Consider the following 14,452-nt stretch of genomic DNA (forward strand, 5'->3'; position numbering starts at 1 on the left):
AAATGAGGAACCTGACTCTCAGGAGAAATTCTGCATACAGCCTTGTGCTATACCTATGGAATTAGATAATCAGCACTCTCTGGTATGAGATGTGATTGAGGGGCTGAGAAGGGAAAGGAATTTATGGTGTTTGAGGCAACGGTATGGTCGGAACAGCTACATAAATTCTCTGAATCCATTTCTAGGAGTCAGTTTAGTTTATATTTTTATTGGCTTTCTACCGTAGTAGAATTTGGCAGAAAACAGTTACTTCTGCCCAACTTTCCAAAATATGGTGCTAATGTAAACCTTATCAAACACCCGATAATTGCCTTTTGATAATATACACCTTAAAAAATTTCAAGACCCAGGGGTGCCTCGGTGGCTCAGTCGTTAAGCGTCCGCCTTCGGCTCAGGTCATAATCCCAGGGTCCTGGGATCGAGCCCCGCATCGGGCTCCCTGCTCCGCGGGAAGCCTGCTTCTCCCTCTCCCACTCCCCCTGCTTGTGTTCCTGCTCTTGCTGCATCTCTCTCTGTCAAATAAATAAATAAAATCTTAAAAAAAAAGTTTCAAGACCCAGTAATGGTATTTTTAGACAAAGGTTTTTTTTCTATTTTTTGTATTTTCTATATTTTTCTAGGTAATCTTGTGACATTCCTAATTTCTAAAAACTTCTTACAGCGGAATAATGGTCCAATAAAGAACGGAAAAACCGTAAATCAGATTTGTTCAAAATGGAGAGCTTTCATTTTTATAAGCGACAAAGAAGCCTGGACAGATTCATTACAAAGTTTTAGATTCAGAAACAGGAACTGAGGGCAGAAATGCTTCCACCTTTCCTATTTTGGTTTAAAATGAAAAAAATTACTATGATACACTTGTGGTTAATTATATAACATTTAACATTTTTTTCCCTTAAAAGGAAATACTGACTCAAATTGCTCACAAATCTAAATCAAGGACTTCTTATGACATACCTTTAAAACAAAGCAGTAGTCAGTGGGTGCTTTATATTTCATTTTACACTGAATCCCATAGTAAATGTTGACATTTTCAAACTGTATAAAACATGCCAGATCTCGAGATGTCTGAAAGAGAAGGAAAAAGATAACCTTAACTGAGTTGACAGCTAATGATTTTTCAAGGTTGTCCTTGATGGCATAGCTAAGGATTACATGTTAGCAGAAAAATATTGAATGTTAGGTAACTTATTTAAGCATCTATCATGTATACATTTTCTAAAAGTCAAAACGGCGTGCCACAGACCCAGCAATGGAGTGGAATGTTGTACTGCTTTTCTGGCACCTGTACGTGGATTCCCAGGGCCGGAGCTGACTGGCTGACCTTGAGCCGCTGTTACTGATGCAGTCAAGACGGGGGGGCACTGACCACCTAGTCAGAAATTTCATTCTGGCTTTGGCCATTCCAAGTCAGTGATTTCATGATTGAGCATTCAAAAAGAGAAAGTCCTCCTCAGGATGAACAATAAGAGGTAAATTTGATGCTCAGTAAATTAGCACACACTTCACGCACTTCTCCCTGAGAAAAAAAAGATTCCTTTCATGCTTTCTCTTCGGGGCTGGCGTTGCCATGGAGACAGAAACCTCTGCACCATGGATAATGTGCTTGTGCGGACTGCGATCTCTCATCTACATATTTGGTTACACTTCAATTACAAATTTGCCCTATTACTCTTTTTTTTTTTTTTTTTTACCTTCACATTCTATAATTCTTTACTAGGTTATTGAATAAAGAGTAGAGGGCAGAATGGCTACACCTCAGTGCACAATTCCTCCTGTAAAGATGATTGTACAGTTTTTTTCTTGTAAGATATTTTCTTCTGGATTTTTAAAGTCTTGTTTTCTTTTAAACTGAAAAAATAAGACCTATTCATCATAATTTTAAGAACAATGTATTATACATATATATAATTAAATGAAAATCTTCTTCTATGCTCCTTTTTTCTAATTCCACTCTTTTCTCTGGAAGTACCATTGTTAATAGTTTGGAAATATTCTTCCAAATGTTTCTGGGTGAATATTTATATACATATGTATGGGTAGACATACCCATATACATACATACACATATACAATTTTAAAAATATGAATGATGAGATTTTACTATAAACACTCTTCCATGAACTTGTTATTTTCTTAACATAGTATCTTGGGGTCTCTTTATGTCCGGACATATGGATGGATACATGACAGTCATGGAATGAGTACACAGTGCTCCACTCCATGGGCGTAATGATTTATTTAACCATTCCGATCACAGATGACTAGAGGTTACTGTAATATTTTGCTCTTGCAAAAAATACTGTGCATATGAACAAATAATTCCATGGGGCAGATTGCTAAATATGGAGCTGCCATTTGAAAGGGTATTCCCCTTTATACTTGAATAGATCTTGTTAAATTGTCCCCCAGTTTGGCTGTACCAGTTTATATTCTAAACTTCTGAGCATGACAGTGCCCATTTTTCTTACTTACTCCTGCTGAAATCTGGATATTATCAACATTGTTCATTTTATCAATCTCATAGGAAGAAATATTTCACCTTTCATTTTACATCTCCCTGATATACTACTGGTAAGACAGAGCAACTTTTTAATTGTTCACAGGCTATTGATATTTCTTTTTCTGTAAATTCTCACTTAATAAGCTTTTCTGTTTTTCTATGAGCATGTTTTTTTTTTCTTGTTGATTTGTTGAGGTCTTTGTATTTTGTGGGTATTCATATTTGGTTATACATGCTAAAGCGTACTCTCTAACTCCTGAGCTAGTCTTTATCTTTTTTTTTTAAAGACTTTATTTATTTATTCATGAGAGACAGAGAGAGAGAGAGAGAGAGAGGCAGAGGGAGAAGCAGGCTCCCAAGCAGCAGGGAGCCCAATGCGGGACTCGATCCCAGGACCCTGGGATCATGACCTGAGCCAAAGGCAGATACTTAACCATCTGAGCCACCCAGGCGCCCCTAGTCTTTATCTTCTTGTTTGGCATCTTGGGCAGTAGAGAATTAAAAAACCCCTGGGTCGGGGGTTGGGGTAACTGGGTGATGGGCATTAAGGAAGGCACTTGATGTAATGAGCACTGGGTGTTATATGAAACTGATGAGGGCGCCTGGGTGGCTCAGTTGGTTAAGCGACTGCCTTCGGCTCAGGTCATGATCCTGGAGTCCCGGGATCGAGTCCCGCATCGGGCTCCCTGCTCAGCAGGGAGTCTGCTTCTCCCGCTGACCCTCTTCCCTCTCGTGCTATCTCTCACTCTCTCTCTCTCAAATAAATAAAAAAAAAAAAGAAACTGATGAATCATTAAATTACTTCTGAAACTAATAATACACTACATGTTAATTAAATTGAATTTAAATAAAAAAGAATTAAAAAACACTTTACATGGTCAAATTTGTCAGTTTTTTCCTTTACAATTTTGAGTTTTTAGTCTTACTGAAGGTTTCCCCATCCCCGAATTATGAAAATATTAACTTATATTTTCTCAGAAAATTTAAAACAAAATGTAGATAAAAGAAGATTTTATATTTTTTTCTAAATATATTTAATCAATCTATGATTTAATTTGGAACATGGTATGAGGTAAGAAACTATTTTCTCCACATAGATATACGATTATTTCAATGCTATTTATTAAATACCATATTTATTCCCCACTACTATAAAATGCTCACTTTAATTTCTCTTATATTACTAGATCTCTGTGTTGATCTGTTTTCTCCACTTGTACTGTTTTTACCTAATGTTTTGGCATCTGGAAGGAGGAGTTCTACCTCACTTTTCTTCACAACTTTTTTTGGGGGGGGACAGTATCTCTTCCTGATTAATTTTATTTATTTTATTTTATTTATTTATTTTTCAACATGGGGCTTGAACTCACAACTCTGAGATCATGACCTGAGCCAAGATCAAGAGTTGGACACTCAACCAACTGAGCCACCCAGGTGCCCCTCTGATGAATTTTAAAAATCAGTCTGTGAAATTCAAGTCAAAACAATCCTATTGAAATTTTTCTTGGGGGACGCCCAGATGGCACAGTTGGTTAAGCAGCTGCCTTTGGCCCAGGTCATGATCCCAGGGTCCTGGGATCGAGTCCTGCACTGGGCTCCTTGATCAGCAGAGCTTCTCCCTCTGCCTGCCTCTCACCCTGCTTGTGTGCTCTCTCTGTGTCTCTCTCTCTGACAAATAAATAAATAAAATCTTTAAAAAAAAAGAAAGTTTTCTTAGGATTTAATATATAGAAAGTTTGGGAGAGAATTAATATCTTTTCATCCACCAACATGGTACATTTCTATTTATTTCAGTTCTATTTCACTTCCTTTATTAAATTTTATATTTTATGCCACATGTCTTGAACATTTCCTGTTAAGTTTATTGTTCAATATTTTGTATTTTTTTGTTCCTACTATGCATAAAATATTATTTATAATATTTATATATATATTATTAAAATATAAGTATATTTTAATTTGCATATTGTTTGTACGAAGGAAAGCAGTTTCTTATTTGGTAAATTTATTTGGTCCTAATAGCTTTTCAGTTGAGTGTCTTAAATTGTCTGGTAGACAATCATGTCAAGTGTGACTAAAGAGAGTTTTATCTCATCTTTTCCAAAAAATTCTACTTCTTATTCTTTTTCTTGACTCCTAGATTGTTCCTCCATTCCAAGGTGAATGGTAGCAGTGAGAAAAAGTACCTTGGTCCAAAGCCAGTTGAACACTTCTAATTTTATCACTAACTGTGTTGTGATAGGTTTATTTATACATCTCATTTACATGTAAATGCCAAACACTTTTTTCCCCCAAACACTTCTAAAATAAAATTATTTGCGGGTCAGCTCGCTCTTACGTCCCCATTATGGGACTGGACTGAAGATGGCACAAATGGGAAGGTATCAGTTCTCGAAGATCGACACAAAGTAGGAGCTGTTGCTGCCCCTAAACCAAGCGTTACCCATAATGCCTCTCCTGCATTCCGACAGACAGCGGCAAGAGAGTCTTCTAAGGAGAGGGGAAGACCCGGATATTTCCCAGGACTTCACCTGCTTGGGAATGTGGGTCAAGCCTTATTAGAAGAAGGCTGTCATTTGTACATATGCCATTTGGTGGTGCCCTGGATTTGCAAGTGAAGGCAACATGCTTCAGAGTACCCCAGATACAGATGAGAGAGGTATCCTAAAGCTTTTTATCGGTAAGCAAAAGATGGAAATGCCCCAAGCCTCTAAAAAATGGTCTTAGAAAAAGCTAATGGTCAGAATGAGAATCAAAATTCATTTCAAGGACGAAGAATTTATGATATGCTTGTAGATCTGAGGCAATAATCCTAAATCACCAAGTAGTTTAATGATACCTAAGACACTCTTCTAAAATAGGTAAATGCATCTAGTACACCTCAGAGAACAATTTAAATGTTCAGAGTATAAGGGCTACAATCTTAATGTAGATCTCTCAACACTTACACCTCTATGATTCCAGATAAAGGGAATTTACTATAATGAGTAAATACAGAGGAAGAAAATCTTCAGAAATAGATATGTAAAATAACAAATTAATCTCTAGAAAAGTGCTTCTGCCATAATTTTTGAAACCTGACTTTAAAATAGATAAAATTCTTCACCTTCAGGAGAAAGCTATGGAAAAATTCAAAAGGACTTCTGCAATTCTGTCCGAATAGGGTATGTATTTGTATAAACATTGTAATAACACGAATTTCAGAGCGAAAGAGTGCATTTAAATTGCCACCTGAGGATTTCTTCAGTTTCATTTTCATAAAATGATTTTTTGATAAAGAGTTTTATTTTTCCTTCTGACCTTAGTCTTTCCTTTGGGTACATAATAAATTCCAGAAGCCCGTAAAAGAAAATAGCGCCTTTTCCAGGATTTCTTTCCATCTTCTTTCAAATAAAGAGCTCCTTCAAGTTCTGGCACAATGATGGATGTTCCACAGAAACTTTCCTGAAATTGAAATTCCAATTATAGAGAACCCAGGAAGGAAACAAAAACATTTTTGTTCACATTTAAACAAACTATGGCAAACTAGGCTTTAAGCTAAAAGTCATTTGTTTATAACTCTGAATGCATACAATTACACTGCATGCTATTTGTCAAAAGAGAGGAGGGATACCATGGTGGTTGAATCTCAGCTCTTGAGTTAGACTTCAAGGCTTCTTCACCACTTAGCTTTGTGAATGTGGGCAAGTCACTAAATCTCAGTTCCTTTACTTGTAAAAACTGAGTCATAATAGCCCAGCTTAACAAGAAAGGTTGTGAGTACAATCTTGGTTTACTCTAAAAGTAAGCATTCCATAAAGGCTATTTCTGTTATTATAAGTTGGTAAATAGAAGAATTATTCCTTTTCCTACAAGTAAAAAAATTACTATTTTACTGCTAGGAAATAGAAAAATTAGAATATATAATCCTATACCTAAATATGTGTGAGTTAACTTATTCTTGTGATGGTTTTCTTACTGAAGAATAAAACAAGTAATTAATACTATGGTATCAGAAAAGGAGAGGGACAAAGTAAATTTTCTGGGTGTAGATTTTCAAATGTCAGAACTTGCATACAGTTATATAATTCTTAGAAATTTCTTTTAAAAAGCAATGCAGTAAAATTACATATCATTCTATCTCCCAGTTCAAATACTCAAATTTATTTTGGGCTTTATTATAACTTTCAACCTCCTTTCATTCCATCTCATAAATGTAGAATAACTTTTATTTTTGCACCCTGCAAGTAAATTTATATGTAGTAGAGCTGGGATACATTTTTGTTCACATTTCCTCCCAATTTAGCTAGCATTAGTTGCCTTGTCAATAATCTTTTCAATCAGATTTTTGTTCCAAATTTTCCTGGAAAGCAGGATAATGCTGATTTTTCATAGTATAACATGTTTTGTGTTTTCTTTCACATCCAGCTTTTAATACACTGCTCAAGTCCGGTATCAAGAACTATTCAGGCAATTGTATACATCAAGGCACAAGCAGTCCCTGATTAACAACAGCTGATGGATATGCACTGATGAAAATGGCTGTGTCAGGAAACTTCACCCTCCCCTTCCATGTCTATCAGTTCTGATCCCTGCTAGGTACACTCAGAACCTGAATCTCCTTGCTGCTAGGGACACCTGGTGCCTTTTCTTCCTCAACTCAACCTGGAGTCTAGTAAATGCAGAGAACATCCCCATTCCCACTGGAGGGCCTCCACGGGAAATACCCACTGTGTGCTCTTGGCCCCTGAAAGCAGAATCTGCAACATGTTTTCAGAGCCTTGGGAGTGGCAGAAGGTTCTAGCACCTCCTCCATCTGGTACAGGGCTGGGAGAATGTGGTGGGGGAGAGAAACCTGTGCGGGAGCCTGGCCAGACCGTGGTGAATGAGAGAGGGTGCTCGTCAAAGTCAGCGAGCTGGCTCCGGGTATTAATGTGGCCCAGGTGTCACCAGGTCTTCTGAGTTTTCATTAGAAGCCTCAAATCTACTAACTCAAAAAAAAGTCAACACACTGTTGAAGAGGAAGAAAACCTGTCTAGGGCTCCAGCATGCCCATCTGTGACCTGTGAGCTCTGCACTCCTCTGCATTATGTGCTGGGAACAAAGCACTGAGTTTCAGCATAGTTAGTATGTGAAAACTCACTAGGAGTTTCAAAAAAAAAAAATCAACCATCAAATGAACTTCTGGAACATGACCCTATAGTGACAATCACAAACATGTGCAGAGTAATCGACACAATGCTTCCACTACCTCCTGGGATAGCTGTAATAATTCAATATGATCCAGGAGACTGAGGTCCTTGGACTCACCCCATAACACATGAACCTCAGTGGTAGGCCCAGAACTTGTGTCAGTTTTCCCAACTCCAAAGCTCATAATAGCTATAATTTAGTAATAATTTGATTTTAAAACCCCAAGTTAAAATTTCAGTGTGTCTCAGAATCTCCCATTGTTCTAAGAAAGCAAATAATTTAAAAATAGATGTAGTTAATATCCTTCTCTTTTCTTCCACTCAGCAAAATTAAACTTACCTCAAGTAAGGATTCCTTGTTCTTAGCATTCATCTTCTCATTTGTTTCCTTTCCTTCCTTTTTTCCTTTGTTATTCAGGTAAAAATTCTAAATAACATATTAAAAGAGCAGATCAGTAAGTGTTCATCGCCATGCTAACCACTGCAGGGAACTCATGGTCTTGCTGGAGAGAGAACACACACCTACAGGAACTAAAGTGGGAACCACAGCCTATGGTATGTGTCAACCAAACACCTACCGACTGACCGTTTACCAAGTGCTGCCTACATTGTCACTGAGGCTGATGTAAAACCTTGTCTTCTTCCCACAGTGCACAACCAACGAGGAAATAAACGTAAGATAGAAAACACTAGCAAAGGATATGACACTATTTAGTTGTTAAATTCCATTGTCTAGAACACGTGCCCAATGCTGGAGGCTGGGAGACACTAATGTCTTGGAAGAGGCTGGGTCTAGATTGCAAGGGGAGCCTGTGCCCCAAGTGCAAGAGGGTGACTTCTCTGGCTTGTGGGTGTCATGTGGCATCCCAAGGCCCTGTGGACTAGAGATTCTGGCTTATTAAAAGAAGCTTGAAATCTGGAGTTTTATTTATGTATATTTATTTATTTATTTAACTTATTCATTTTAAAGATTGATTTGTGTGTGTGTGTGTGTGTGAGAGAGAGAGAGACAGAGAGACAGAGAGACAGAGAGAGCGCAGCAGGCAGAGGAAGAAGCAGGCTTCCCACTGAGCAAGGAGCCCGATGCAGGACTCAATCCCAGCAGCCTGGGACCATGACCTGAGCCAAAGGCAGACGCTTAACCAACTGAGCCACCCAGGCGTCCCTGAAATCTGGAGTTTTATAAATGTTGATGACTACTTTTAATTTTTAAAAACCATATGGGTCAATCACAGCATGGAGTTTGCTGTTTGCAACTTCTAGGGACAGAAAGAAGTAGAAAGGGCAGTTCTGGAAAGAGAACTAGCCTCATAAAGACAGGGAAGAACATGATTCAAAAGCATTCATGAATGGGTGCATCGTCCCTAAGTGGAGTTTGTATTAATCTATGTATCATATTTTGTTAATACTGAATATCAATGAGATGGCTGAAACTAAATGTTAAATGAATAAGTTTCCAGAAAATCATGAGTATCCAAGGGTTAATCTTCACATAACCACTACAGCTGAGGTATCAATATATAAAAGTGATTATGAGTGACCACTGTCATAATTAAAACACTGAAGATTTTTATGTGTAAATGCAGAGTTTTGTAAAATAATGCATGAAAAAAATGTATTAAAACTAGAACATATACCTCTGGAGCATAGTAACTAAAATAAGGACCCTCATGGATTTAAACACAGATGTTTATTTATATCATAAGAATGTTTCTCCAAGTGTGACTCCCCAGACTAGGTTGATACTCAGCAAAATGCATGTTCCTGGGATCCCCATCTATTGAACTAGAACCTCTGGGACGGGGCCTGGAAATCTGCATTCCAACATGCTTCCTGCATGATTTTTATTGACGCTGAATTTTAAGAACAGAGTGTACTGCAGATGGCCAAAAGACACATGAAAAGATGCTCAACATCACTCATCATCAGAAAAATACAAATTAAAACTACAATGAGCTATCACCTTACACATGTCAGAATGGCTAAGATGAACAACACAAGAAACAAAAGGTGTTGGCAAGGATGCAGAGAAAGGGGAACGCTCCTGTACCGTTGGTGGGAATGCAAACTGGTGCAGCCACTCTGGAAAACAGTGCGGAGGTTCCTCAAAAAGTTAAAAATAGAACTACCCTATGATCCAGTCATTGCACTACTAGGTATTTATCCAAAAATACAAAAACATGAATTCAAAGAGATACATGCACCCCTATATTTGCTGCAGCATAATTTATAATACCCAATTTTAAAAGCAGCCCAAGTGCCCACTGATAGATGAATGCATAAAGAAGATGTGGTATATATATATACAAATATTATTCAGCCATAAAAAATAATGAAATCATGCATTTGCAATGACATGGAGGCAGCTGGAGAATATCATGCTAGGTGAAGTAGAGAAAGACAAATACCATATGATTTCACTCATAGCTGGAATTTAAGAAACAAAACAAACAAGCAAAGGAAAATAAAAAGAGAGAGACAAACCAAGAAACAGACTCTTAACTACAGAGAACAATCTGATGGTTCCCAGAGGGGAGGTGGGTGGGGGATGGGTGAAATAGGTGATGGGGATTAAGGAGTGCACTTGTCATGATGAGCACTGGGTAACGTATGGGATTATTGAATCACTATATTATACACCTGATAATGTAACACTGTATGTTAACTATACTAGAATTAAAATTAAAACTTAGTAAATAAATAAATATTTTTAAAAAACAGAGTGTACTGGACAGAGGGGAAGGAAGCAAAGTGCAGGCAAATAAAATATGCAAAATTAGGATATTTCCAAGAAACAGGATGCATAAAAATGGTGATTTGCCAACTTAAATAGGGGAAATAAATCAAGTACAATTACTCTGATAATTCTTATTGAATTATCTTTTAATATGTTTTTCAAGACTTTTAACTTTTACTTATTTGAAAGGACAGTAAGTATATCATGAATTAGTGTGATTATCATCTAGGGTTCCGAAACCATTTTAATTTTACAGGTTTGGCTTGAAGACCATGACTAACCATAACAGGTAACACATACCACCTGCCAAAACTCTGCGCCAAGGTCTCACTTACAAGAACTGCACAACATAGGCATATTACTATTTTACAGATAAGGAAGCAGAAGGATTAAGTGATTGGCCAAAATCTAATCAGTGCCAGAGCTTTGAGTTTTTCCTATTTTTTTCTCAGCATTAAAATGCTCTAAATACCATAGGCGAGAACCCGGATCCACAACAGTGTGGATGCACTTAATGCCACTGAACTATACTTAAAAATGATTACAGTGGTAAATTCCATGTTATGTATATTTTGCCAAAATAAAAAACAACGAGCAGTCATAAGAGTGAATGCAGAGTGCTGCTCCCAAGCACCCCTTGCTGGAGAGTCCTGGAAATGTGAATTATGTATGAAAGAATGAGCAGAGAACACGAACGAGGAAACTCTGTAGCATGCGCTTTTCATCGTCATCTGGGAAAACGAGAACACCTGCAGGGACAGGTAAGGGGAAAAAAAGCCTTTCTAAACTGTGAAGGGCCTCATTTTATGAGGTTATCCCAAAGGGTCAGGATCTGCAGTGGTGTCTTCCTCTGAGATTTTCTGAGACCCCTCTCACTTTTTCAGCTTCAGAATAAGTTTTTTCCCCCTCCAAGTGATTGTGCTATACTGTTTTCGTTTTAAAGAAAATGGAAAAAACACAAAGTAAACCAGAGCTGGAGTTCAGGGAGCATAGTCCTTAGAACAGACTGATCGCCCTTGGGTCAGAACTTTTCATCAGTCGGGTGGTCAGCCAACTCAGTTTGGGCTGCTCTGTAGCAAGCAGCAGAGCTCGAGTGAACTCATTATCTGTTACACATGGAGCTGTGGGCAATCTGAGCTGAACAATAAGAGAACTTTAAAATGGGAAATGAGACTTTCAGTTACAGCTTGCTCCCTTTTCTCACAGCTGAAAATGCAAGACTCGGGGGCAGCTGAAAAGCAAAGAAACAGAGCATTACTTTTAAAAATGTATTTAAAAATACATTACTTTTAAAATACCACCTTCTTGGAATTAAGAGCAAACCAAGCAGTTATCAGCCCATGAATAAAGATCTGTGAGAACCCTCTACATGTAAAATACCCCTGTTCCAGAGAATCTTTTTCTTTCTCATTGAGAAGATATGTATAAATAGATGGCTATGATCTATAGATGGGGAGCTACATGAGACACTGCATAAATTCAAAATGAGCCATTTCTATAGGTTTTCAGAAAGGAAGGAAATCACTATAGGCTGAAATGGTCAAGGAAGGCTTTGCAGAGGGGGTCAAAGTTTGAACTAGGCCTGAAAGATGTTCCATATTCAGATAGGGAAAAGGAATGAGGAAAACATTTGAGGCAGGAAGAGAAGCATGTACAAAGGCCTGGAGGTAGTTAAGGCCTGGGTATCTTCGAGCCACCGGTGACCAGTCTGGCTACGGCTGGGGACTAATGCAGCACAGCTGAAGACCAGACTCTCCCTGCCAATTCTCCTCTTCTCCCCATGTCAGAATACACTTGGGGCCCGTCATCAAGTGACGGAGTGGTGCCTTCCCCTACGATGGGTGGAATTCCTGTCCTTGCCCCACTTGTGTTGGGCTTAGCCACGTGACTTGCTTTGGCAGAACAAGAATGTGAGTGGAAGGGCATCGATTCTGAGCAGAGGACTTGAGAGGCTGTGTCATGTGTTTCCACACAACCCCCTGTACTCTTGCCGTTCACTGTGAGAAGCATGTGTCACAGGGAGCTACTGGTCTGAGGACAGTGAGAGACAAGACCTGACTCACATTCTGGAGCCAAGGATGATGACCGGCAGACCCTGGAGAGAGGAAATGTCTGTGACTGTAAGCCACTGGGATTCGGAGGTTGTTTTTATGCATTGAACACTGATACACACGCCCACATTGGCTGGTGAGGGGATCTAGGGCACTGAAGCCAAGGGTAGACTTTCCTTTAACATAAGAAGCCATATTGGAGACCAGAAATGTGATTACTGTAAGACTTCCTCCTGCTGGGCCTGGTCCTGGATGGTCAAAGATGAACCTTGGTGGGAGAGGGAGGTTGGAAAGGAATGCCGGAAAGATGCCATGATCATTCCGCCATGTTAATTTTCTCCCTCAGTGGCTGGCACCCTTCTGCACCTGAGGAGAATGAGGTTGTGTTTCTCTCTCTGTTCCTCACTCATGCAGCCATCACTGAACCACAACCACCACCAAATTTCAGTTAAGGAACAGAACAAATGATGGAATGAACATTGCCTAAAGTATCAACAATGATCATTGTTGGAGTGCAGGATTATGGATAATTTAAATTTCATTTCTTCTCTTTGTCAACTTTTTTCCTTTACAATAAGTTGATGTTATTTTTGAAGTCAGAAAAATAAAATATGTTACTAAAAGAAATAAAAAGCAATTCAGTAAGCAAGCCACCCTATGTTAACTGATTCGCCAGTACCTTCTTTGAAAAACACCCTCCCGCGTGCCTCCACTGCTTCTCTTCTCCAGACTATTCTTTACAATGAAGCAAACTAAAATAATGATAATTATTACACTTTGTGTGGATGACAGCCTTTAATTCTCCCCCCACACTTCTAAAAACAAATTATCTCCATTTTCAGATAAGAAAATAGAGACTTGGTGAAGTTAAATGATTTGCTCAAGGGCCCAGGGCTAAAAAGCGATGGAATCAGGATTCAAATCCCACCCACCTAACTTTAGGATCCACAGTCTTCGCCATTCCATGAGACTGCTTTCCAGGGAGAGGCAGTTTTGTAGAAGGCAAATTTGAACAGAAAATGCCATATTTATGAAGCTGAAAACTCTCAGCACAGTGTGGCAGGCCCACCAACTGGGCCCTGCACACCACTGTCCCCACGGTGTCCTCCACAGCAGCCTCAGGGGGCCTTTCTACTCCTTGAACATGGCATACAATCTTGATTCTGGGCCTTGATAATCCTGCACTATGGCTTAGAATCTACCCCCCCCGCCCCCCCCCCCCCCCGCCTCTCTCCCTCATCTCAATTCCCTTGGTGAACATCAGAAACATTGCTTCCTCAGGAAGGCTGTCTCTGACTCCAAGAACTGGAAGACCCTCCTGCTGGAGGCTCCCAGAGTCTCCTGGTCTGTTCCCATTACAATATACACTTCAATGGCTATAGTTAGCCAAGTGTCCTTACTGGTTGACAAGAAGTTCAATAGCACCCACCCTCTTTGAGCCTCCTGATAGCTGAAGATGAAAATAACACAAATCATTATTTTAGAGTAGTTGTGACAGATTCAGAAGTAGGGAGACAGTTAACTGTGGGGAAGCCTGAGCCACCATTCAAGGCCAGGGGCCTTTAAACTGTGTCCCCCTTGGAGCGTGTACTGAAGCCCCTTGAAGGGTACACGGGCATCAAGTTCCACATCCTCAACTTCCGTGTGTACTCTTCTCTAAAGTGGACCTGCCCGAGAATGGAAGGCCCCTTTCCCACTTCACATGAGAAAGGCACACCTCACAGCCACACAGAATCTTACTGCCCTGGGTGGGAAGTTCAAAGGCTCTAAACAAAGGGACAACTTGAAACACAGGTGTTGAGAGAGGGAAAGACTCACCACTCAAAACAAATCTTTTTGGAGGTCAAGTGGTTTCTAACTCTGCTTCTACACAGTGGAAGGCAAGCATCTAATCGTCTTGTCAGGTGGTGTATTAAAAGAAGCGTCATCGATCCCTCAGTGACAGATAACTTGGAAGGAGTTCAAGAAACGGAATGGCATTGCTCTCACA

General features: G+C 39.3%; 1 protein-coding gene across 1 annotated transcript in view; it reads right to left on the bottom strand.

Moving 5' to 3' along the window:
* Positions 1-14,452, bottom strand: part of APBB1IP (amyloid beta precursor protein binding family B member 1 interacting protein) — a 103,794-nt gene that overhangs the window by 20,880 nt on the left and 68,462 nt on the right. The window contains exons 8-10 of the mRNA XM_028114137.2: positions 8,015-8,101; positions 5,804-5,947; positions 958-1,068 (exon numbers count right to left, since the gene is read on the bottom strand). Of these exons, the coding sequence (XP_027969938.2) occupies positions 958-1,068; positions 5,804-5,947; positions 8,015-8,101 (342 nt within the window). The remainder of the gene's footprint in view (positions 1-957; positions 1,069-5,803; positions 5,948-8,014; positions 8,102-14,452) is intronic.

Source organism: Eumetopias jubatus, unplaced genomic scaffold (assembly GCF_037043125.1).
Source record: "Eumetopias jubatus isolate StellerSeaLion01/CBP00866 unplaced genomic scaffold, mEumJub1_p1.0 scaffold_8, whole genome shotgun sequence".
NCBI lineage: Eukaryota > Metazoa > Chordata > Mammalia > Carnivora > Otariidae > Eumetopias > Eumetopias jubatus.